The sequence below is a fragment of the Magnolia sinica genome, chromosome 11 (assembly GCF_029962835.1).
Source record: "Magnolia sinica isolate HGM2019 chromosome 11, MsV1, whole genome shotgun sequence".
Classification (NCBI taxonomy): domain Eukaryota; kingdom Viridiplantae; phylum Streptophyta; class Magnoliopsida; order Magnoliales; family Magnoliaceae; genus Magnolia; species Magnolia sinica.
The window spans coordinates 83,726,567-83,749,637 of NC_080583.1; the positions used below are offsets into that span (position 1 = coordinate 83,726,567).

The 23,071-nt window shown below is 38.0% G+C and overlaps 1 protein-coding gene across 1 annotated transcript; it reads left to right on the plus strand.

The window, feature by feature from the left end:
• The first annotated feature begins 2,677 nt into the window (after nucleotides 1–2,677).
• On the plus strand, nucleotides 2,678–14,351 carry LOC131219561 (uncharacterized). Its single transcript, XM_058214770.1, has 6 exons — nucleotides 2,678–3,009; nucleotides 3,417–3,508; nucleotides 5,532–5,631; nucleotides 7,836–8,700; nucleotides 8,817–8,950; nucleotides 13,415–14,351. The coding sequence occupies exons 1-6, from the start codon at nucleotides 2,879–2,881 to the stop codon at nucleotides 14,277–14,279; spliced, it is 2,187 nt and encodes a 728-aa protein (XP_058070753.1). The 5' UTR covers nucleotides 2,678–2,878; the 3' UTR covers nucleotides 14,280–14,351.
• Nucleotides 14,352–23,071: the final 8,720 nt, after the last annotated feature.

The window sequence follows — 23,071 nt, forward strand, 5'->3', positions numbered from 1 at the left end:
AGGGCTTTTATAGGTAGGGCGGACAGGCGTAGCAGAAAGAGGAAAAAAACAAATTATACTCTGGCGGTGTGCGGTGGTTTATACACATGCACTCAGAAATTGCACACGTGACGTATCTTCAAATCAGATCAAGACCGTCCAAATCAGTGTCCCAATTTTAAAAAATATATTTACTGAGATTTCAGATATCTAATGGATGAATTAAAGGGACTATATGTGTCCATCAGATGTTAAAGTCGTTCAATCGTTGAAGTGAATGGATTCAATGGTGGGTATTCAATCCCACAGCATGGTCCACTTGAGCCTTTGGTGTGCACATTTTCGAGCTTATAGAAAAAATGACGAACAGCGTGATAATACACATACATCAATGCCCCCAACGGAACTCCTGCAGGATGCAATCGACCTATCAGAAAGGAAGTGGATTGCGTGTTGCCCCTGCTCTTGGCTATATTCCATTTAAGTAAAGTTATGTAGGGCCCACCATAAATGGATGGGTTTTATTCACACCGTACATCCATTTTGAAGGATTATTTTAGGGCATGAGATTCAAGGCTTAAGTGGACCAAACCAGAGAAAGCAATTGTTATACTGACATCAACCATTGAAACCTTTCTAGGTGCTATGATCTGCTGGTGTATTGACGTCACCGAGCCCATCATGAGGTATGTGTTATATCCCAACTGTCATTCATTTGGGGAGCTCGTCTTAAGTCTTGAGCCTAAAAGTACGACCGATCCAAAGATTAACTGGACCATACTATAAAAAGTTGTGGGGAGTTGAACGTCTACCATTGAAACCCTGTTGAGGCTACAGAAGTTATGTATAAATATGATATTTGGTCCTCCTCTTCGTCCAGATTTGCGTGACCTTACAGATAAATTGAATGAAAAATAAATGCTACGGTGGGCCTCATCATATTTTAACAGTGGCTTGGTGGGAATCATTATCCCCACTGCTATTTCTGACGTGGTCTGCTTTGAATAGGAATCATATATATATATATATATATATATATATATATATATAATTGAAATTTTATTGGAAATAAAAGAAAGATACGAAAGACAGAAAGAATCTGCTGAGAAGGTAGACAACTAGTGACATAAAAAAAGCAAATCAAAGTAAGACTGTTTACAATACAATGCCCACTCATTTGTAGATTAGATTTTTTAACTCTGGAGCATACATGCTGGGCCGAAGTAGAATTGTTATTGAAACATATGTTATTTCTTTCCTCTCAAACTGCCGACCATATAGCGATAATCAACATTCTCCAAATGTGCGTGATGGACTTGCCTATCTTGATTCCATGCCAAGCCGAAAGCAAGTTGTAGGAAGACATTGGGATACACTAGCTTACGATGAAACGAGACAAGAATTCAGCCCAAATCTGCGAAATGAAAGCGCGGTGGAAGAGGTAGTTTACTGATTCCTCTTCCTTCATACAACATAATCAAATATTGACAATATACATGCCCCTTTTCTTCATAGTGTCTATTGTAAGAATTTTGTTTTTGCTTGCTAACCAAGCAAAGCAGATAAATTCCGACAGAACATCGTATCTCCAAATAAATGGAGCAGCTGGGGACGAGGGAGCACGCTGGAGGGGTATCATGCTCGAAAATAATCTCATAAAATGAATGGCCATCCAACTTGATCTCCTTTGAAATGTTCCTACAACTCAGCAGTCAAGTGGCAACAATGTTCACATTACACGTACCCCACCAGCCATGTCACTGGTGTGCACTATACCAGCCAATCCACTTAAACTTGGATGGATGAAGTAAAAACACAAATATCAACTTATCCTTAAGAACTATTTAATAGTAGACGTCCAATCCCTCACTGTGGTCTACTTGAGTTTGGGGCTCATTTTAAGGTTAATATCTTAAAATAATTCAGCAAAATGGATGGATGACTTGGATGAAACTCATGCATCACGATAGCCCTGTATAGCCCTGCATGGGGACACACCTTCAGTCGATCTCCATATCTACCAAGGCGGGTGTATGTCTGACTATAGGGCCCACTAAAATGCATGTGCTGTCTATTTATTTTGTTAGCTAATTACAGGACATCATCCAAAAAATGAAACAGATCTCAATACAAGGTGGACCATACTATAGTGTTAGCCACAAAAGTTTCATATGAAATTGACATTTGTGTGGTTTCTTTGTCTATAGGCATGTTTGATTTTCTTAAGCCAATGTAAAGATGGAATCAAGCACTCACTGTTACTTCTTGGGCCACTGTTTACTTTGGTGCAGACCACTTGAATGTTAGATTTTCTTCATTTTTTAGCTCATGCTTCAAAATATCCTAGGAAAGTAGATAGAAGCAGAAATTTTCAAATATGTGAAATTATAATAATTGGCTATTTACATGGCATTTATTCTGAAGTTGGAAAATCCAACAGGCCCTAAGTCGTGACCTTATGAAATGACCATCATGGTGGTCCTAGAAAAAGTTTTTAATGGTGAGTATTCAATCACTGCTGTTTCCTGTGTTGTAGTCCACCTAAGATTAAGACTAGCTTCTTATTTGGATCATGCCCTAAAATGAGCTATCAAAAAGGATGAACGGTGTGGATGTAAGGCACACACATCAAGGTGGGCCCCACAGTCAGTAATCCACCACCACCGTGGATCAGAGGATCCACTGAAGCCGCGCTCCCTGCGTGGACTATTCAAAGAGAGAGATTTGTCTGCTGAGGTGTGGGAATGCTCGAACCAGCAACCGCCGATTCCCCAGTAGAAGGCACTTGTAATTTCAGATGTTGCTTTTAATCCAATGATCGAGAAATCGGATTTTTCTAATCCTCTTTTACTGTTGGGAACCTCGATTTCGAAGCTGAGGCTTAGTGATTGAGCAAAGGATGGATGAAAATGGGAAAAACAACAACAACAACAATCCAAATCCAAATCCAAAACCAGAAGAGGGAAGGAGAAAACCTAGATTGATCGTTCGTCTCGGGATATTCCTCATCTCTCACAGCACCGTTGTTAGGTATTCATCATCATCATCCAAACACACCTTTCCTCTCTTACTTATTATGGTGCGTTTGGATGCACTCCAGATCACAAATGCTTTATTTTTTCGTTTAGCTAAAGAGATGGCTATCCCTTTCACTATGCATTTGGGGAAATTGAAATCCACATTGCGTGGCATGCCGTCTTCTGTACTTTTCCACCCAAATCAATGTCAGTCCTGATTGGAAATGTCTATTTGGAATTGACAAGTTTGAAATATGGTATCTGAACTACTGTGGTTTTCTATTTCTTCCCCGTCCCAAACGCCCAACATAGCAGTTCGAACCATTTGCAATTTAGGGTGTATCCAAACGCAGTCCTATTCTCAGTCAGATGTATTGGAGCTGATTTTTATTTTTTTTCCCTCTGTGGGTCGGGGAACAGTGTTTTGTGCTGTATTGCAGGGCTTCTCACTCTCTTCCTCTTTCCGCTTCTCGCTAAAAACACCTACATTTCTGAAAATGCTCTCATGCCAGGTACTCTCTCTCTCTCTCTCTCTCTCTCTCTCTCTCTCTCTCTCTCTCTCTGTATTGTTGATCTCCGATACTAGGAGGTGATAGGCCTGTAGTTTTCATCTCTAAACTTATATTTTAAGGGGCCGTTTGGTATCGAGAGAAATTGGACGGTGGACTGCCTTGCCCAGGCTTACAGTGGCTAGGGAAGAAGTCGGGCGTTTGTTGAGAGATATCCTGGTTAGTATCCTGATAAAATCGAGGACAACTTGTATGTCTGTTTGAGGGTTAGCTGGGTCATCCTTATCTCTCCATGGAATAGGCTCCTACAAGCCTAGACAACGTTCTCTCCCTCTCTCTTTCCCTCCATCTGCCCATGTGTGATGACATCCGATCCATCAATCACATTCGAATCATGACTTGAGGCTCAAAGGAGCCCAGTGCTGTAGGGAAGTGTCAGCGGTCTCAGCATGCTTTGGGGTTTTTTATTAATTTGCCGTGTTTAAGCCATGTATCTAGTTTTGAACCTTGTATTTTCAAAACTTGTGGCATTTATGAAATGAAAGAAAGCCTAGTATTTTAAGTATCGACAATATCGGCCGATATATCCCACGATATATATTGTATCCCACCTTTTGACACAAAACGCACAATTAGTGGGATATATCTCACATGTTCGGTCCAATTGAGTATTTTCGATTTTCAAAATTTTTTTTTCTCCTATAAATCATGTTAAATCAGTATCAAATTATTACAAATCCATGATTTTCATGTTTTGCATGAAAAATCATGGATTGGGAGCTTTGATTTTAAGATTTGGAGGAGATTGCTAAGTCGCAGAAAATTGAAAAGAATCAAAAATTTCCAATTTCTCCCAAATCGGTTGCAATCTGTGTCCAAACATAAAATCAAACATGTATTTAACCTGATATAGTGATTATTCTTTTGCTTTTGAATGTATTGCTTGTATTTCTACATGTATTCTTACATTTATTAATTATATGAATAGACTTTGAATATACTTGCATCAATTCAGTTAGACAACGCAAAGATTCGGACACCATACAAACAAAACCTATTATGTGTGCTTGTTTTTTGTAATATTTTGATTTGTGTGTATTGATGTCTTTTTTAACAATCACTGAAGTTTCATTGAAAAATTCGACCAATTTCCCAATATTTCCCCATGTTTCCAACAACAATGATTCATTACGCAATACAACCGATATATCTCATGCGATAACTGATATGTATCTGTATCCCAAGGGTGTAATATGTAATGCGGTACCGATATTTTGAACACTGAGAAAACCATCTAACTCTACTTTCTTTAATCTTATTATTGATTGGTGCTACTCCTAAGTTCCATCAGATGCATTCTCATTCCTAATTCTATACTTCCCTGTCTGCAACTCATCCATCTCAACATCCTCACCAGTTAGATGGTTTGGCCATCTTTCTGGATAAGTATATTTAGATGAATTTCTTTGATATGCATACATAATTTTCTCTAAGAATATTTGGAGTGCTATATGCACCTATGCTTCTTCAAGTTCTGCAAATATGTTTCACCTGAAGAGTTACTGTTTGTTGAAAAATGGTCATATATGCCTTTTGCTTGACAACTGGGTATTTTTCTGAAAATTGGTTTGGCTAGTAACCATGTTAGATCTTCTATTCCTGATGCAGCTCCAACAGGAAAATTTTATATATTTTTATATACTTGATTGTTTGGTACTTGCCAAACCCTGCTAATATGATTTTGTTAATCTTTTATTGTTTATGCAGCTCAAATACTTTCTATCTGGTCTGCTTTTGTTTACTTCTGTTTTGTGTCTGCCAAGTCTGCTCATCTGCTTTCTTTGCACTTCCTCACATATTTGTCATGGTGTTTTTGATTGACTTCTTTCTTCTTCCATCAATTGTTTTTAAGTGCTCCAAGTGGCCCATGTCACATGAATCAATGGTTCCAATATTTAGAGCTAAAATTCTAGCATTCTCAAATCTTGTATTTCAAATTTCAACTAAGCAGACTGTCGTTACGTAGGTTCTGCCAACCCCATGTTCTCTGCTCAGGACACAATAGAAGCAAATAAATTGGTTAAGGATATACTTGGCTGGAAAGATAGGCCTGTAGAGGCGGGAATGTATGTACTATCTCTACTCATAACTTATGTAGAACTTTTTTGTTATCTGTGGTTATTTATTTATTTGTGATATTAATTGGTAAACTTTGATTCTTTTATCGTGTGCCATTTTCTATTAAAGTTGGATGGGAATTTTGTCCACATGTTTGTATTTCACATGGTTCTATGGTTTTGGCCGAACGTTATAGACCAACTAACACTATGTATAAACATACATAGAAACATGCATGCATTTGCATGCACAGACACACACATGCATGTAGATATCTATGTAATTATGTATGAGAATAATCACAAACAGTCATAACTACCACAGTTTGTGATAGTGTCAAGCAAAGTGGGCGTCACTATGACATGGTTCAAACATGTAATCCATCCATCACTTGCCCCCTTCCCTCTATGCACAAAGCTCAAGAACCAGGCTAATACATGACTTGGGCAGGTCACACCACAGGAATCAATTGAGAGTGAATGCCCATCAAGGTGTGTGTATGGGGCCCACCAAGATGTGGTTCATGCATCCAAGTTGTTCGTTGTGTCTGCGCCACCTGAATGAGGTACCTGATCAAATTTCAGGCCATTCCGAAACTCGTGTTAGGTGGGCTGAACTATGTGCTTTTGGAGTTTTTAGGTATAATTTTGCACCATTCCAAATGGTGTGGTCCACCTTTAGTTCCAGATCTGGTTGATTTTTCGGGCATTCTATTTTTTGGAGGGGACCAAGTAGATGCACGGTTCCGATGCAACACGTACAACATGGTGGATCCCACGCAAACTTGCATATAGGTACATTCCAGTATACCTGAATACTTCTTGTGTGTGTGTGTGTGTGTGTGCACGTGTGAGTGGACCTCACTCGTTTGCTTGCCATTTCAATCTAGAATATTGATGATTGGTGATGGAAACTTGAGCCTTTCAGAGTCTTCACCGTTAGGTCATTCTATCTAATTCTTGGAGATATGCTGGATGCCTTGGACCTTACTCGTTCGCTTGCCATTTCAACCTAGAATGTTGATGGTTGGCGATGGAAACTTGATCCTTTAGGAGCCTTCACCATCAGGCCATTCGATCAAATTCTTAGAGACGGACCTATGAGTGGCCTTAGGCCTTGTGTTTTAAGTAGCTTACTCTATGTAGCATCTAGCTTACCTTACGTAACATAGCTTAGCCTTAATGCTGCATAACTCATGAAAATAGCTTAAGTCGCATGTAGCCCATGCTACATGCTAATTTACCTACACTACATGCTAATTTTCCTACGCTACATGCTACATAGCCTACGCTACATGCTACATAGACTACACTTGTTATTATTCACTAAAACAAAAATCAATTAATGTTTTCAATGATTTGTTACATTTTTCTATTTTTCAATAAAAATTAGTTAATCTTTCAGCAATCTTAGTTAAATAATAAAAGTAACAGTATTAAACCAATTTCGTTGCTATTTCTTTATCTTTATAGTTAATTTTTGCCCTATTTTCCTATTATTGTAGGTTGTGTTTGGTTGCACGAGATATCATGAAATTTCATTATTAGTCAGTCTAATTTGGTGTGAAAGATCATGAAAATTTATGATATTTGGTCATCCAAGCACAACCTTAATTAAAAGTATGTGTGTGTGTGAAAAAAAAAAAAGAAGAAAAGAAAAGAAAAGGCACAACCTTAATTAAAATTCTAGAGGTGACATGTAGCTTACACTACATGTTATGTAGCTCACGCCTTATGCTTAAGAGGAGTGAATGCTACGCTATACGCTATTCGCTATTTAAAGCACTGATCTCCACATGGTAAGTGAGCTACATTAATACAAACATGGACATAAGCTCTGCATTCTATTCCTTTTCTGAATACATCTTGAATTTCAATCTTCATTGAGTTTCAGCCACTACTGGACTTGTCTATTTTGTTAGGTGGCTGTTATGGTTTATATACGAATCTGTCTTCTTTGGTGAATGATGATCTTTGTAATGGTATGATGAGGTCATTCTTATATCTTCTGGATATGACGAACAGAGGAGTCATCCTATATCCATCAGATGAACTGAGAATCCATTTCAAAATTCAAGATGATTGGCAGTTTTGTGCCATGCATGCTTTTCAAAATTTGTGATGGTTTACGGTTTTGTGCTCTCTCTTGATTGCACCATCTGTTGCTTCATGTTTGACTTAGATGTGCATCTTTGTTTGTGCAACCAATACAGAGAAATCCCACGATTGATAGCAAAGCATCTGGAAGATTTGGATGCTGAAGTTTATTACCACAAGTTCCATTCCCAAACCAATCTGTTTCATCCCTTGAACTTTTTCTCTGGTAGTCCCCATTCTAGATCGGCACGTGAAAACAGTAGTTGTAATTCAACTGGCATCAATTCTGTTGGTGTGATAAGAGCTCCACGTGGTGATGGCAAAGAAGCAATTGTGTTGGTGACGCCTTACAACTCGGGAAAGATTGAACTAAGTGACGCTTTATCATTAGGCCTTGCATACTCGGTTTTGTCTCTACTTAGCAGAGTTGCTTGGCTTGCCAAGGATATTGTGTGGTTGGCTGCAGATTCACGATATGGAGAGTATGCCTCAGTTGCTGCATGGCTAAAAGATTACCACAACCCTGTTTTCTTCAGTAGTTCAGAGAAATCAGAAGCTGACATGTGCCTCGCAAGCAGTATCCTGCATGAATGGAAAGATAACCAGCCTAAAGGGAGAATATCAGAGGTTTCTAGACGTGCTGGAACTATGGCTGCTGCACTTGTCTTTAAGGTTGTGGACAGACAGGAAGAAACTGACAAAGATGCTCTTAGTATATATGCAGAAGCATCTAATGGCCAGATGCCAAACCTAGATCTCATCAACATCGTGCAGTATTTGGCAGTTCATAGGCAAGGTCTGCGTGTAAAGGTCAAGACAGTATTTTCTTTACTTGACTCGATGTTGCTCAATATTGTCGGTGACATAATTGAGTGGCTAAGCAGAATGGCTGGAAGCCTAAATCCACAATGGAGATTTGGAATCCCTGCGACAGATTTTGTTGAAGGCACTGCTACACTTGCAAGTTCAATGTATTCTCAGGTTAGTACAAACAATTAGTCTTCTTGTTACCTGTGGTTGTTTCAAATTCTCAAGTGAGATGATGCATCCCAATTGTCATTAATCTTACACGGGGATGTTTCTGTAATTTATGCAAGGCACTAGGTGTACCCACAGGTTCCCATGGTGCTTTTCGTGACTATCAAGTAGATGCAATCACTTTGGAGATTTCACCCAAGATCTCTTTGAATAAGGAGTTTGGGCACTCTGCACTTCTTTTGAAAGGCGGCAGGTCAGACTTCATTTATCTTTTTGGATTTCTTTTACAATTCATCTTAGGTGATCAACTCATTGTTCAAAAACCAGAAACCTGGACTAAACTTGGTTGCCCATCGAGTCAAGACTTGGATGAGACTGCTGTGATTGAGCCTAGTTCCATAAATTTTGACAAGCTCTAGTAATAATGATAAAAAGAATAAGAGATCCATTATTTACACCCACTCATCAAGTGACAATACAACCATCCTATCTACATTGGGTGAAAATAGCCTAACTTTGTTCTATCGCAATGCCAAAGGTAAAAAGTATGGGTGTATTTAACCGATATGTGGGAGAGACAGATGAGGAAATCTCCTCTTTCTCTCTCCATCTCAAGAAGAAGAAGAAGAAGAAGAAGAAAAAGAAAAAGAAAAGGTAGTAAAAAGGAGAAAGAAAGTAGAAAGAAAGAAAAATAAGAAGCAATTTGCAACACGAGTGCCATATTGGCCCATTCATCAAGTAGGTCCCACTGGAAATGTACCTTGCTGCAAATTTTAGACCAGTCAATAACCATGTGGTCTAGATGTGTATGTTGAATATGAACTGCTCGTCTTTTTCTAACTTCCTAATTTTCTCATACTAATATCGCCCACCTAATCAAGTGCATTGGCCCTATTTGGTAGGGGTGTCAATGAGTTGGGTGGGCCACAATAGGTACCTGAGTCCAGCCTGGCACAGACTGGTGTGCCTACTAAATGGGCGTGGGTGTGGATTCAGGCGTTATCTTTGTGCCCTATTAATCATTGGGCTGGGGGTGGATATACCCCTGCCCATACTTGAACCGATTTATACATATGTGCTAGTGGAATGCTTGAAAAGATAGAAGGACAGTCCAATATTGGTGCAAGATCAAGTGACTCATCAAGTGGGCCTCACCATGAAAATTTCCTAGCCAAGAGATGCTTTGATCAGCTTTTTGATTGCTGAGTTCTCTCAAACACATGTTGATTCCCACCCTATGAATGGTTACTATTTTTTAAAAGAAAAACCATAGCTTTTTTTTCTTTTTTTTTTTAAAAGTTTTGCTATAAAATCTAATCTTTTGAGTTAGTGGTGGAAATTTTCTTTTAATTTCAAATTAGAAACGCGCACTAATCCGTACCCTAATGCCAATGGGTTCCCAACACCCTAATGGGTATGGGTATAGGTGTTGTACCCATTGGCGGGTATGGGTGTGGGTATTCCTACACTTGCCTTGAAACTATCCGATTGACACCCCTAACTTGGGCCAAGGCATGGTAATGGTAATACCCACTTGAATCCCGATTAACACTTAGCCACAACATGTGTAGTGAGTTGCCTCTCCAATCTCTTGTCCGAGTTTTCATGAAACTTACTCTTAAATCGTTTTTTTAAAAAAAAAAATAAAAAATCAGAGCATCGACCACCATTTTTAGAATATTGGCAACTCATCTATTGCCTGGGTTGCCTGTATGCACATCATCCAGACAACCGAAACTGTGAGACTCGCTAACAAATTTTTTTTAACCATATGGTTTCACCCACTGAATTTGGACCATTGACCATTTCATTTTACCGTTGAATTGATAGCCACTAATTGGAATATATGAATCATGCAAGATGTGATTTTCAAGTAATGGCCCATCTAGAATGGGCCCTATGTTTTTTTAAAGTATGGATTAACATTGTTATATGCCAACTATACAATGGATGAGATGTTTTGGTGGACAATCATTTGTCTGTGAAGGTTAGTTACTTGACAAATTGAAACTTTTATCAAATTGTATATGCTGTGGTTGTGGTCAGTAGTTTCTCACGATTGATTGTGGACTCAAATCTCAACATCGATTTGCCTAATACAAAACTCGACTGGGTCACGCCAAACTTGGTTGATCCTCTGAGTTTATGCTAAGTTAAAGCGAGTTTAGTTAAAACGTCACTTGTTACGAGCTGGATGGTATAAAAAAGGCTTGTTTCTTTGCTAATCTGTGTTGACTCAGACGATTCTGGTGTTGACTCACCATGTTTTAAACAATAGATGAACTTATGCAATTTATTATATCCAGGGTTAGTGTGGGAATGAATCATCTGGTCTTTGGTTTAGCCGATAGGAAAGCAATCCAGGCATGAATCTGTGGACTGCCTTCAAATACGTCATGAAATATCTCAGGACTATGCAGTATGTTCTCATGTATGGTGACAAGGACTGGCCAATCATCGGGCTACACCAACTCGGAATTCTGAGCTGATTGGAATTCTAGATGATCGACTAGTGGATACACATTTTCGATGGGTGGTGGTGCTATCAGTTGGTGCAGCGTGAAGCAAAAAGTTCATTGAGAATTTCACCATGAAAGCTGAATGCATAGCTGCAAGTGTAGTAGTTAATGAAGATGTTTGGCTTAGGAAGTTAACTATGGAACTTTGGATTGTCCCAACGATGGATAAACCACTTCCCATATATTGCGACAACAATAGAGTGGTTGCAAAGTGCTAGGAACTCCAGAATCACAGAGGGGCTAAGCACATTGATAGAAAGTACCACATTGTTTGAGATTATGTGCAGACTCAACAATAGGGTTGTCAAGATTTCATTTGTAGAAAATCTTGAGGATCCTCTCATAAAGGCATTCTTAACAAAACTCTTTTCGAGCCATGTGTATAAGCTAGGTTACGTGTTGAGCCTAATTGGCTTTAGGGTAAGTGATTGCTTGTCAGATATGTTTGCCCTGGAAGTCAATCATTTACATGTTGATCGATCTAGTTTATTGATGACCACTTAGTTGAATGGAATATGCCTTTGTTTTTCATCATTAATTTTCTGTGGAGTGTATCCATTAGATATGTTTAGCGGGTTGTAGGTGTTCCTTATGGAATCTCTCCTATGGATTCGTGGGGAAAGGATGAAGTAGGCATGAAGGCCGCAATGACTAAGGGAGAATTGTGTCTGCGGTTCTTGAGTACCCTAAATTCCATAACCATGGGGTTTGGGGGTGTTTGACGCTAAATCAATTTTGCATGCGTTTTATTTATTCAGGGAGGGAAGTTCGTAGGCATTCATAAATAACATAAACAACGCATCTACAGCCTATCTCCTAATCTTAATGTGCCGGACAGTCTTTCTTGGCGTCTGGACAATCAGGGCAGATTTTCTGTTAAATCTCTTTATGGATTTCTGCTTCGAAACCTCCCTCTTCCTGAAGGTCTGCTGCGGTATCACGACTGGAAATACTCCGTCCCCCCTAAAATCGCAGTTTTTGGGTGGTTACTGGGAAAACAGAGGGTTCTCATGGTTGGTAATTTACGGAAGCAGGGTATGAAGATCGCCAATATCTGTGTCTGTTGCATGGCCAATGAAGAGACGGTGAATCATCTTTTCATTCACTGCCCCTTCACCTACAAAATCTGGTCGGAATTCCTCTTCCACTTCAAGGTGCAGGGCTGCTTTCCGGCTACGACTAACAGTCTCCTCGCTTCCTGGCACGGGGTCAATTTAGGAAAACACTGAAGTCCGATTTGGCAAATGGCCCTTTTAGCGGTCTGGTGGGCTGTTTGGAAAGAAAGGAACGATCGGTGTTTCAACGACAAAGCCACCTCGGCGGAGTCCACAATGTTTAGGGCGAGCCAATCTCTGGTCGAATGGGCTTCTTTCTCTTCAAAGGCTGTAGATCGCAATTTTGATTTCCTAGTTGTTTAGCAGTTCCGCCATCTCAGCAGTGCTCTGTTCCTTTTTTGTTTTTGTTTTCTCTTTTCTTCCTCTTGTATCTCCCTTTCCTTTTGTTTTAATATAATTCTTTTTGTTTTAATATAATCCCCTGCGTTATCTCTCAAAAAAAATAATAATAACATAAACAAGCACGTAAGAACGTGGTGCAGGGAGGACATTTTATTCCAGAGATTCCAGGTTCTGTACATTTCAGGCCGTGGTCTGGCATGAGCTCTTAATTACATCATACGGATAGCCCTTGATTAAAAGGCAAAAGACTGTTGCCAGGGGCTGTCTGTTAAGAAGGAGGTCGCTTGGGCCATAATAAGGAAAAAGGATTTGGTATGTTTTATTCCTTTTAGTAGAAATATATGTTATCTAGGAAAGACATATAAGGAAGACAGTAAAGAAAGAACAGCTTTTTTGGTGGATGTTTACTTCAAAAGTCAGGTAGGTCTATGACTTGCTTTTGGTAGGAGTGGTGATATTACCCTGAGTATCTGGGAATTGTTTCTGTTTGCTTTTGATACATGACATCCTTATTGACTGATACTGATATAGGAACCTCATTACTTGCTTCCACATTTTTTACACTGTAACTGCAAGTAATTCCTGTGCGAGTTGGACTTCTCTACTTTATACTTCAACTAACTAGTAACGCAAAAAAAAAAGAAAAAAAAAAAGCATCAAGTTGTGGCATCAGCATGTCATGATTTATTAGATTCATAACTTTGGTAGTTCAAGCTTAAAAATGTTTGATGTCTGATGCAGGTTGATTGAAGGAGTCATACGATCCATAAATAACCTCCTTGAGAAGTTTCATCAGTCCTTTTTCCTCTACTTCTTGACCTCTCCAGGCAAGTTTGTGTCAGTTGGAGTCTACATGATTTCTTTTGTGCTGCTTATCATGCCCCTTCCAGTACTTGCAGCTGCTCTTTATTCTGGAAGCCAAACACCTAGCCATCACAAGGACATGGGATTTGCTGTTGGATCATGGAGATGGCTTCATGCTGCAAAAATGGTGTTCGTAGTTCACCTGTGGGGAGCCATGGTTTCGCTACTGCCGTATCTCATCTCCCAATTGCCTGAAACAACTTCCACCACCAGCATGTTAATATGGGTTACGCTTTCCGTTTTCATCCTCCTCATCTTTCACCGTATTTTGGGCTCCCCTTTTTCATATTCTGGCAATGCTGCTGTACCAAGCCAGTCTCAGAATGTCGATTGGACCTTGCTGAAAGCTGTAATGATTGCAGCTGCTTCTATAGGTTTGGGTCTCATGTCAATCATTAATTTTGCAGCAGCGCAAATTGGAGCTATGCTCTTGGTTCCCATGTGCCTGATCGTACACCCTTTGAAGCGCATGCACAGAGCTGCGAGCTTGAGAGCAGCCCTTCTTACAAGTTGTAATCTAGCATTAGCAGTAATTGGGTTCCCTCCAGCCACGCTGCTTATCTTGAAATCCTCATTGGAGGGGTTTGGCGGGGTCGGCATCGGTGACTTTTGGGAATGGGCGGAATCTTTGTGGGCATGGAACAGCGCAACTTACCTTTACTTGCTGCTGGTTCATCTTCCTTGCTGGGTGTTATGCATGCACATTTTACTCCTTTGTGACTCTGTTGAGAGGAGAAACTGAAATAGATATGGCAGAGATCATCACATTCCTCACTGAGTTGATAAGGGTTGCTGTAGAGACGGCATACTGAATGTAAGTCCATCCCGTGAAGATAATCCAGAGTTCTGTTATTGTGAGCAATGCTGAAATGAGTGAGATGTATTGTTCTGATAGTGTAGTGATTCGGTAGTTCTACTCGAAGGATTTTATAGAGGAGATGCAGACCCTTGAGATTTTATTTTAGTTTTTCTTTTTTTCTTTCCCCTCCACCAGAAGTCGTCGGGATTGCCTTTTGTTCTCTGAAAGTTTTGCTGTAGAAAACTTTTCAAATGCTATTTCCTGATGTAACTAGCTTTTTTAGGACTCAAAATCCATGATCAATCTTCTTCGACTTCTCTTTTAACTGATGCTATTTCCAATGCTCATCCCTGGAGTCTCTTTAGTGTATGCATGGGTTTTCATTTTGTACGAGTGAGGCCGATGGTTCTGGAACCTTCCAAATTGTCGACTGTTAATTGCTGTCTTATTTAGGACATATGCAGTCAAATGTATTCCGAATCGGTATTGGTCACCGTCATCACCGACTGTTAAAAGAAAGAACATTGATATAGAGATGGTTGAGTCAACCCAAAATGACATTAATTGAGCTTTGCAAGTTCCTTGTTCTTTAATTCATTGGTCTCCTCATAGCAACATTTCATTAGATCCAACACACATTTCATGGACTATAATACAAGCACAAATATGAATCATTTGATCAATGGCCTTTAATATGGTTGGTCAAGATTATTCATAGAAAAATAGGTTGGATCACCATTTTTTTGGAAATCTTATGACTCTAAAGAATCATTTTTATTAGGGAATCGTAACCATGACATCCATGACTTGGAAAAATGACCAAATCAAGGGTACAACGTTTGTATGAGAGTGCATGAAATGTGTTCTAGACTTAATGGATGGTTCAGATCAGATGTGTCACTCTACAAGCAAAAGATGAGCTAGATGAAAAAACCAAGATGGGTGACACCCATGGGAACAATGTAAATTGTGACCAAAGCTTCTAAGTGTGTGTGGTATATATATTTCATCCAATCCATTCATCTGATACGACCCAAAATCATCACTTCAACAGTTTCATGGGCCAACCCATGTGAATTTAGTAGTTTTATCACCTTTCCTCATGGTATGGCCCATAGAAGTCTTAAGTTGAACTGATTTCAGGATCCATGGTGAAAATGCGTCGGTGAACAAGATGGACGGGGTGGATCTGATTAATATTCATCCCTTGTGGCACTTAGGCAGCACAAGTCACCCAAGTTTTGTGGGACCTCCATGCTTCTGTAAGACATCCAATCCGTCCATAAAATTTGCCCTTCAAAGCTAGGCCTGCAAGCAAAAATCAACAGTATCTGTAACCCAGGTCACATCACAAGGAACAATGGCCATGGCATAGGTTTTTATCTGGGGCCATCATGATGTGTATAATCCATCATACTCGTTCATCAGGTGTGGCTCACTGGGATGAATGGAAAGCACAAAAAATGGGCCTGATTTAAAACTCGGATTGGCCATACCTGGTGACTTATATATTTTATATTGTTTGCAGTCGTCCAATCTATCTGATTTTTTTAATTTATTTTTTAATCCAGATGATCTTTGGGATGTTAGGGGGAACATAAACAATAGCAACATACCATAAACAATGATCCCTGTGGGAATATATTACAAGTCATACCAACATATGACTTTCTACTTTGATACCATATCAAATAACTACTTGATGTAAAAGTTGGACCTATTAGAAGATAGTGTATTAATGTATATTGAAGGACTTTTAACGGATATGATCTACATAATGGAATTTTAGTCTATAACATAGATATGCTTTCTTTGAAAAAACAAATAATAAAATAATAAAATAAAAATAAAAAAGAATAAAAGAATAAAAGCTAATTGGGTAGTGTTTGGATGAACAATTTTGCTAAATACCATTTAAGTTTTAAATAGTTTTCAAAAGCTTTGGACGTGAAAGCTAGGGAGGGTTTGGTATAAATGAAAGTTTGGTTCTAAACAACCCCTTTAGGTCAAGCTCGGCCAGGCCTTATTTGGCTTAGTCATGTTGTCCTGGTATAGTTAATATTATGTCACTTGTTAAACACCTAAAATAAGAAAGAATTATTTATTATTTGTAACCAACTAATCAATGGTTAGGAAAATGGACGATTCAAAATTATTATACTAGAAATGATTGATCATTGATCCGGATGGTCTATCATGATGTCCCGACTTCGTTTAGAATTACTTTTAGGAACCACTTTAACGGGTAATCTTAACCATTCAATCAATGGCCAAGAAAATGGATGGTCCAAATTGATTAAAAATAAAAAGATCTAATCTTTGATTTGGATTATCTATAATGTATACCCCACCTTTCATTGATCACTCAAGAACCACTTTGATTGGATGATTATAATCAATCAATGACCAAGAAAATGAATAGTTCAGATTGATTATGCTAAGAAGAAGGTCTAATTATTGATCTTGATGGTTTGTCTTATGGACTCAACCTTTGATTGAATATTTAACTTCCAAAAATTACTCAGGTTAGGTGATTCTAACCATCTAATCAAGGGCTAGGAAAATGGAAGGTTTGGATTGATTACACTAAAAAAGGTTTGACAATTGATCGGTACCCTCTACCATGTAGGTGCCACTGCATTTTATTGACCATTAATTTCAAGAACTGCTTTCATCTAGTGTTCATAACCGTTCAATGGTTAAGAAAATGGATTTAAAAAATAAAAAATAAAAAAATACAAACAAACAAACTTGGATTGGGTGATTCTAACCAATTGATCAATGGCTACAGAAATTGATAATATAGACTAATTATGTTGAAAAAAGATCTTGTTTATTTGGATTATCTATCATTTGGTAGCCATTTTGGATTAAACAAACTCTTGAGAACCTTTTTGATCTAGTGATAATAACCATTTGATAAATGGTCAAGAAAATAGATTATTGAGAATGATTATGCTAAATGAGATCTATTCATGATATGTAGTGTCTTTTTTTTCTTTTTTTTTTAACACACGCAAACACACCCCACACACTCACGCTAGTGGAATTTCACCACCTATGATGATTTAACGTGGCTTTTAAGACTCACCTCGATTGTATGATTGTCACCATTCCATCAATTATTTGATTTTGCCATATTACATCCATAGTGGGATCTTACATTTATGAGGTTTTGTACAATCATTTTTATATCCGATGTATGTGTTTTACATTTAATCAATCCATTTTACTGATATTTGTATAAATGATAATCATGGCGGCCCCAATTTTTCAAATAGGTGGGATGTTACATATACATGCCAACATAAACCTTTTACTCCAATTCAAAGATACAAATCCAGCAATCTTTTAATTATATCTGCATTTTCACAATCACACAGGTAACATTATCAAAAGACAAGGTTTTCTGAATTGATTGTGTACATGATTGTTCTCTTACCAACGCTACACATGCCATAACACCAATTATTCTAAGATGAATGTGCCTCAAGAATTCCCAAATCTCCTCTCTAGTATATTGTTATTCTATCAATTTCATCGCATTACTGGGGTGAATCAACAAACAAATTACCAATAAGTTGGATCACAACTTGAATGTTATATACGCATAAAAATTTGTTATTAAGAAGTCCATTCATAACTTGGATGTTATATACACATAAAAATTGTCATCAACAAGTTCATTCATAACTTAACAATCTAATTAATTATGGGCTCATCCCTAATATCACAATTAACTATCTTTGTTGTTGTGTCAGTGACACAGCTAGTAAAATTATCTTTACTACTATTGATTTCGAACCCCCTTTTGACCTATGGTTAACCTTGTGCTATTGATAATTTTTGTAAGGGACCCTCTAATCAAGGGTTATCTTATACTCGGTATCATTTTTAGCAGGAAGATGATGTTCTATCTTATACAGTAGCAGAATATTCAGTACCAACCACACGGTCTGACAATGTTCTGTATACTTCAGTGCAACTCAACCAACTCTGCTGACAGAAATGACCATCAACGTTCCTGATACTTTGGTACAACTCAACCACTGTGCTGTTGACAGAAATGACTATTTACGTTCCCGATGCCCCTGTTGATGGTGTTGTGAAAAGATCTGATATATTCATGGACTGCTTATCAATGAAGTGAATGGTCAAAAAACATCTAACACCCTACTAAAAAAAAAAAATCTCTATTAACATTAGCACAAAATAGGAATTACAATTTATGAGATTGATTTACCAAATTTATCACATATCACTACATTTTAAGCAAATTTAATATATTAAAATAATAATAAATAAGATAATATAAAAAATCTTAAAAATCATATCACAAGATTAAATCATATAGATTACCTTTTTCAATTTCCTCTAATATCTTAATTGACTTTAATATATCTCTACTTGCATGTCCTACCATGCGTGCATGCACACACACATATGAAAGTTAAAACATGTTAGTGATATTGGGATATTGGTAGAAAAATTTTAAATACTATTATTATTTAATAAATGTACCCAAGTTACCGTAAATTTAGGTAAAGTTATTTAAATAGTACACAAATGAAATGTAGTGAATTTTTTTCATAAATAGATAATATTGAAAAACAATTACTCAATTTGATTCTTTTTCTTCTTTTTCTTCTTTATCACAAGATCTATATAATTCCTTATTCTAACTAGTTTGAGATCTTTATATGCAAGAATTAAGCTTTAAGTTTTATTGACTTATTTATCGAGTTCAGAGATATAAAAGAATCATTAGGGCGTCTCCAAAGTTAGGCAAGGCATTCAAAGTGTATGATTTTTTATTTTTTTACACACATCCCACATGGATGCTTGAACTTATGATCTCAATATTGAAAGCTGGACGTCTGTATCACCAAGCCATGCAGTGAGACCCCAAAAGTGTATGATTCTTTTGACTATACATGGTATAAATTATTTTTGTTAGTTATATAAGGTCACATTAAATGTTCAAAATGGATAATAAAAAAACTTGGACACAATTACTTTTACATATGCTCATAAACTAACTTTTAAAATTTGATAAATGATTGTTTTTTTTTTTTTTCCAAATGATAAATATTAGCTTAAAAGCCATGTTTGTAGGTTAGTACTTCAGAAGAGGAGAGGCCATGGACTTTGATTTATATGTGATTACCATAATGTATAAACCAGCAATGAACTAATAACAGTTTGATTAGTGGACACGGTTTGGCCAGTGACCCCAACACCAACCAGCTAGCTGGTGTCAAAGCTTTGTGGGCCCCACCATGATGTATGTGTTTCATCTATGCTGTCCATCCATTTTTACAGCTCATTTTAGGGTATGAGCCCAAAAATGAGGCAGATCTAAATCTCAGGCAGACCACACCACAGGAAAACAGTTTTGAATGAACATCCACCATTAAAAACTTCCTAGAGCCCACTGTAATGTTTATTTGCCATCCAACATGTTGTTAAGGTCACATAGACCTGGATCAAGGGAAAACACAAATATCAGCTTGATCCAAAACTTCTATGGCCCCCAAAAAGTTTTCGATAGTAAACATTCAATCCCCACTGTTTCCTGTGGTGTGGTCCACCTGAGATTTGGATCTATCTCATTTTTGGGCTCATGTCCTAAAATGAACTAGAAAAATGAATGGACGGCGACGATAAAACACATACATCATGGTGGGGCCCACAACTTTTTGACACCATCTAGCTAGCTGGCATTAGGGTCACTAGCCAACCATCAAATGGATTATTAAAAATAAAGCTTATCAGTGATCTTAATCTAACCATAATTTCACATGGTTATCATTGCCCAATAAATGGGACTTTTTTTGCTAAGATCCATCTTTGCTAGGGGTGTCAATGGGCCGGGCTCAGGCCTGAAAAATCAGACTTTTGAATAGGCCCGGCCTAGCCCAAAATAGTTCAAAATCAGGGCCAAGACCTACCCCAGGCCCGACCCACTCACGGCCCTAATCTTTGCAAGTTATATTTTAAGCTGCTTATGTTGTAGTTTCAATGGCAGGTGCATAAGAAATAACAATTTCTTTTCTTCGTAGGGTTTAGGGTTTTCGGGTTTTAAGGTTTAAATTGGATACATGGAGTAGGGTTGTCAATGAGTCGAGCTCGCCTTTTGGGCAGGGTTGGGCTGGAGTATCAGGCCTGAGGGCCTACTCTGGCTTGTTTCACAATCAGGTTAGGTTTAGACCATGTATAACAGTCCATCAGCATGGTCTGGTCCGGCCCGACCCATATATTAAACAATGCGGGCTAGGCTTGGACAAAGATTGGACGGCCCATTGACAACCCTATGTAAAAGTGGGCCCACATAGTATACGAGGAGTGTAATTTCGGCCAACGGTCCGGATGCTATTACCATATGTTAGCTAAGATCAAAATCTAATCTGATTTGGGTACACCACATGCTATGTCGGTCTAGTTTCAATGCATGAGTGACATCCTGGAATATGTGTAGATCCAAAATCGGGTCTGGAATAGTGCTCATATTCGGATCCCACTTTGGGTCTAATACTAAAAAAATACTTCCCTATGGTTATTAAAATATAACTATATGTGTGTGTGTAACAAAATCACATAATCGGTACCTATAGAGTGCCTGATCAACCTGATTACTAACCGGATATGAATCCATGGACCCAGACCCGATGGATTATAGTTAATAGTGCTCACCACCATTTGTAATCTTTAAATACTAGTAAAATGCACGTGCGAGGTACTTCACTTTTCTATGGGCCCCACCTGATTAGCAAACGTTTGGTAACCCTTTTTTATTTGATGGTTAGGATCCTTCTACAATGAGCCCTTCTTCTTGATCATCAGCGTTGTGTTATTTGTGGAGCCTGATCATCAGATACGTATTGTTTATCCCGAAGCAACTTTCAAGCTATGCGTTGAGAGCTTGCTGGGAGTCACGGGGTACAACGCCCACTTGCTTGCTATCGGGGGGCATAGCCCTTAGCATAGAGGGCAATTTTGTAATTTCACATGGAGTACTTTTCATATAAACTCTAGTACATTCGAGGTAATGTATATTTCGAAGAGAGAGAGACGTCATTGTACTAAGAGCTGCTCTCTCTCTCTCTCTCTCTCTCTCTCTCTCTCTCTCTCTTAACCTTTGAGCATAGTCGATCGGTGTGAATTTATGGACGAGAACCATGTAAATCTCTGGTTGTGGTTTACATCAATTTCAACATTACTCTGTGTATGATCAAAAAAGTGCTCCTTCCCTCAAGAGGTTGTTATATCAAGGTGGACTCACACAGAATATTGCTACTAGAGATTGCAAGTTTCATTGTCACCAAAATTCTACAAGAATAATGACCTTCAATGTTAGAAGACCCTGCTAATTTTTCACTTTAGTTACTACTCATAATTTCCATTGAAACATGTGAATGTTACAAGATCTAGACCACTTATCAGGCAGGCTACACAATCTATGAACCATGGTCCGAAAATCACCTCGGTGGGATGATCCACAACTATCGATTCGAAGGAAAATAAAGCATTTTATAATCGAAAAAATGCAGCTCACATCACCAAATAAGTAAAGCATTTTATAATCATTATTCATTTTCATATATTTATTGGTGTAACTTAAAAAACAAGCATGCCATCCCCTCACATCATTTATTTTTTATTCACTGAAGCCTATCCATATTGCAAGCGGATAGATGGATGATTCAATTCACCCTGCACGCCTCACCTCTGGAATTGAGATGGGCCACCCATATGGTTGTTTGTCTTCATATTACTTGGGATACATGCACATCATGGATGCGCGCTCTCAGTGCACATGCCTTTGCTAGGGTTTGCTGGTTTTCATATCTCTACATCCAAACTGTCTATACAACTAATTGTTGGAGGACTTTAGCCTTTGGATCTAGTGCCATATTTCTATAATCCAAACCATTTATATGAAAGCCTCACCTTGGATGGGGATGTCCGGAAAACAGTCACCCTTAAATTGTATTGATTCTTTTCTTTGAATATAGACAATCTTCTTAATTTTTTAAATAAGAAAAGGTGATATGAAAGTTCTCTTTAATGTATCCCACTCAAGGTGGGCCCATCTTTTCAGTAGTTTGGATCGCTGCAAAGCGCCTTTATCCAGCGGCCTAGGTCCTGATTGAACTAATGCAATTATTGGACAGGTTGATCGGCCATATTTTTGGTTCATGTGAATATATTGGATGGGTTGGATGTCATACAGATAGCACATGGGCCCATGATTCTTGACTTATCACTTTTTAAAATAAAAATAAATGATGCAGTTTGGTCATTTTTCTTCTAAAGCACTGCTACAGACTTTCTACTGCTCAAAGCATCATTTAATAAAATTCAGATTCATGAGGAATTTGTCATTAAAATTCCCTATAAAAAGGCTGATGTTATTTTATAAAAAGGAGAGAGAGAGAGAGAGAGAGAGAGAGAGAGAGAGGAGGAGGAGGAGGAAGAAAAGGCTACAACTGAATAAAATGACAGCCATTATTCAACATGAATTTTTTATCACATAACACCACATTGTTCATAACCTTCTTATAACATATTAGATTGTATCCATGTTAATTGATTTTAATTAGATTTTAGGATTTGTAATTAGCTAAATCTTATATTAGGATATTTCTAATTCCATCATGTATCTTCTCTTTAAAGAGAAATGTAGAGAAATTTTGCCTTAATATGGCTAAATCTTAGAGTATGACACTTGATAC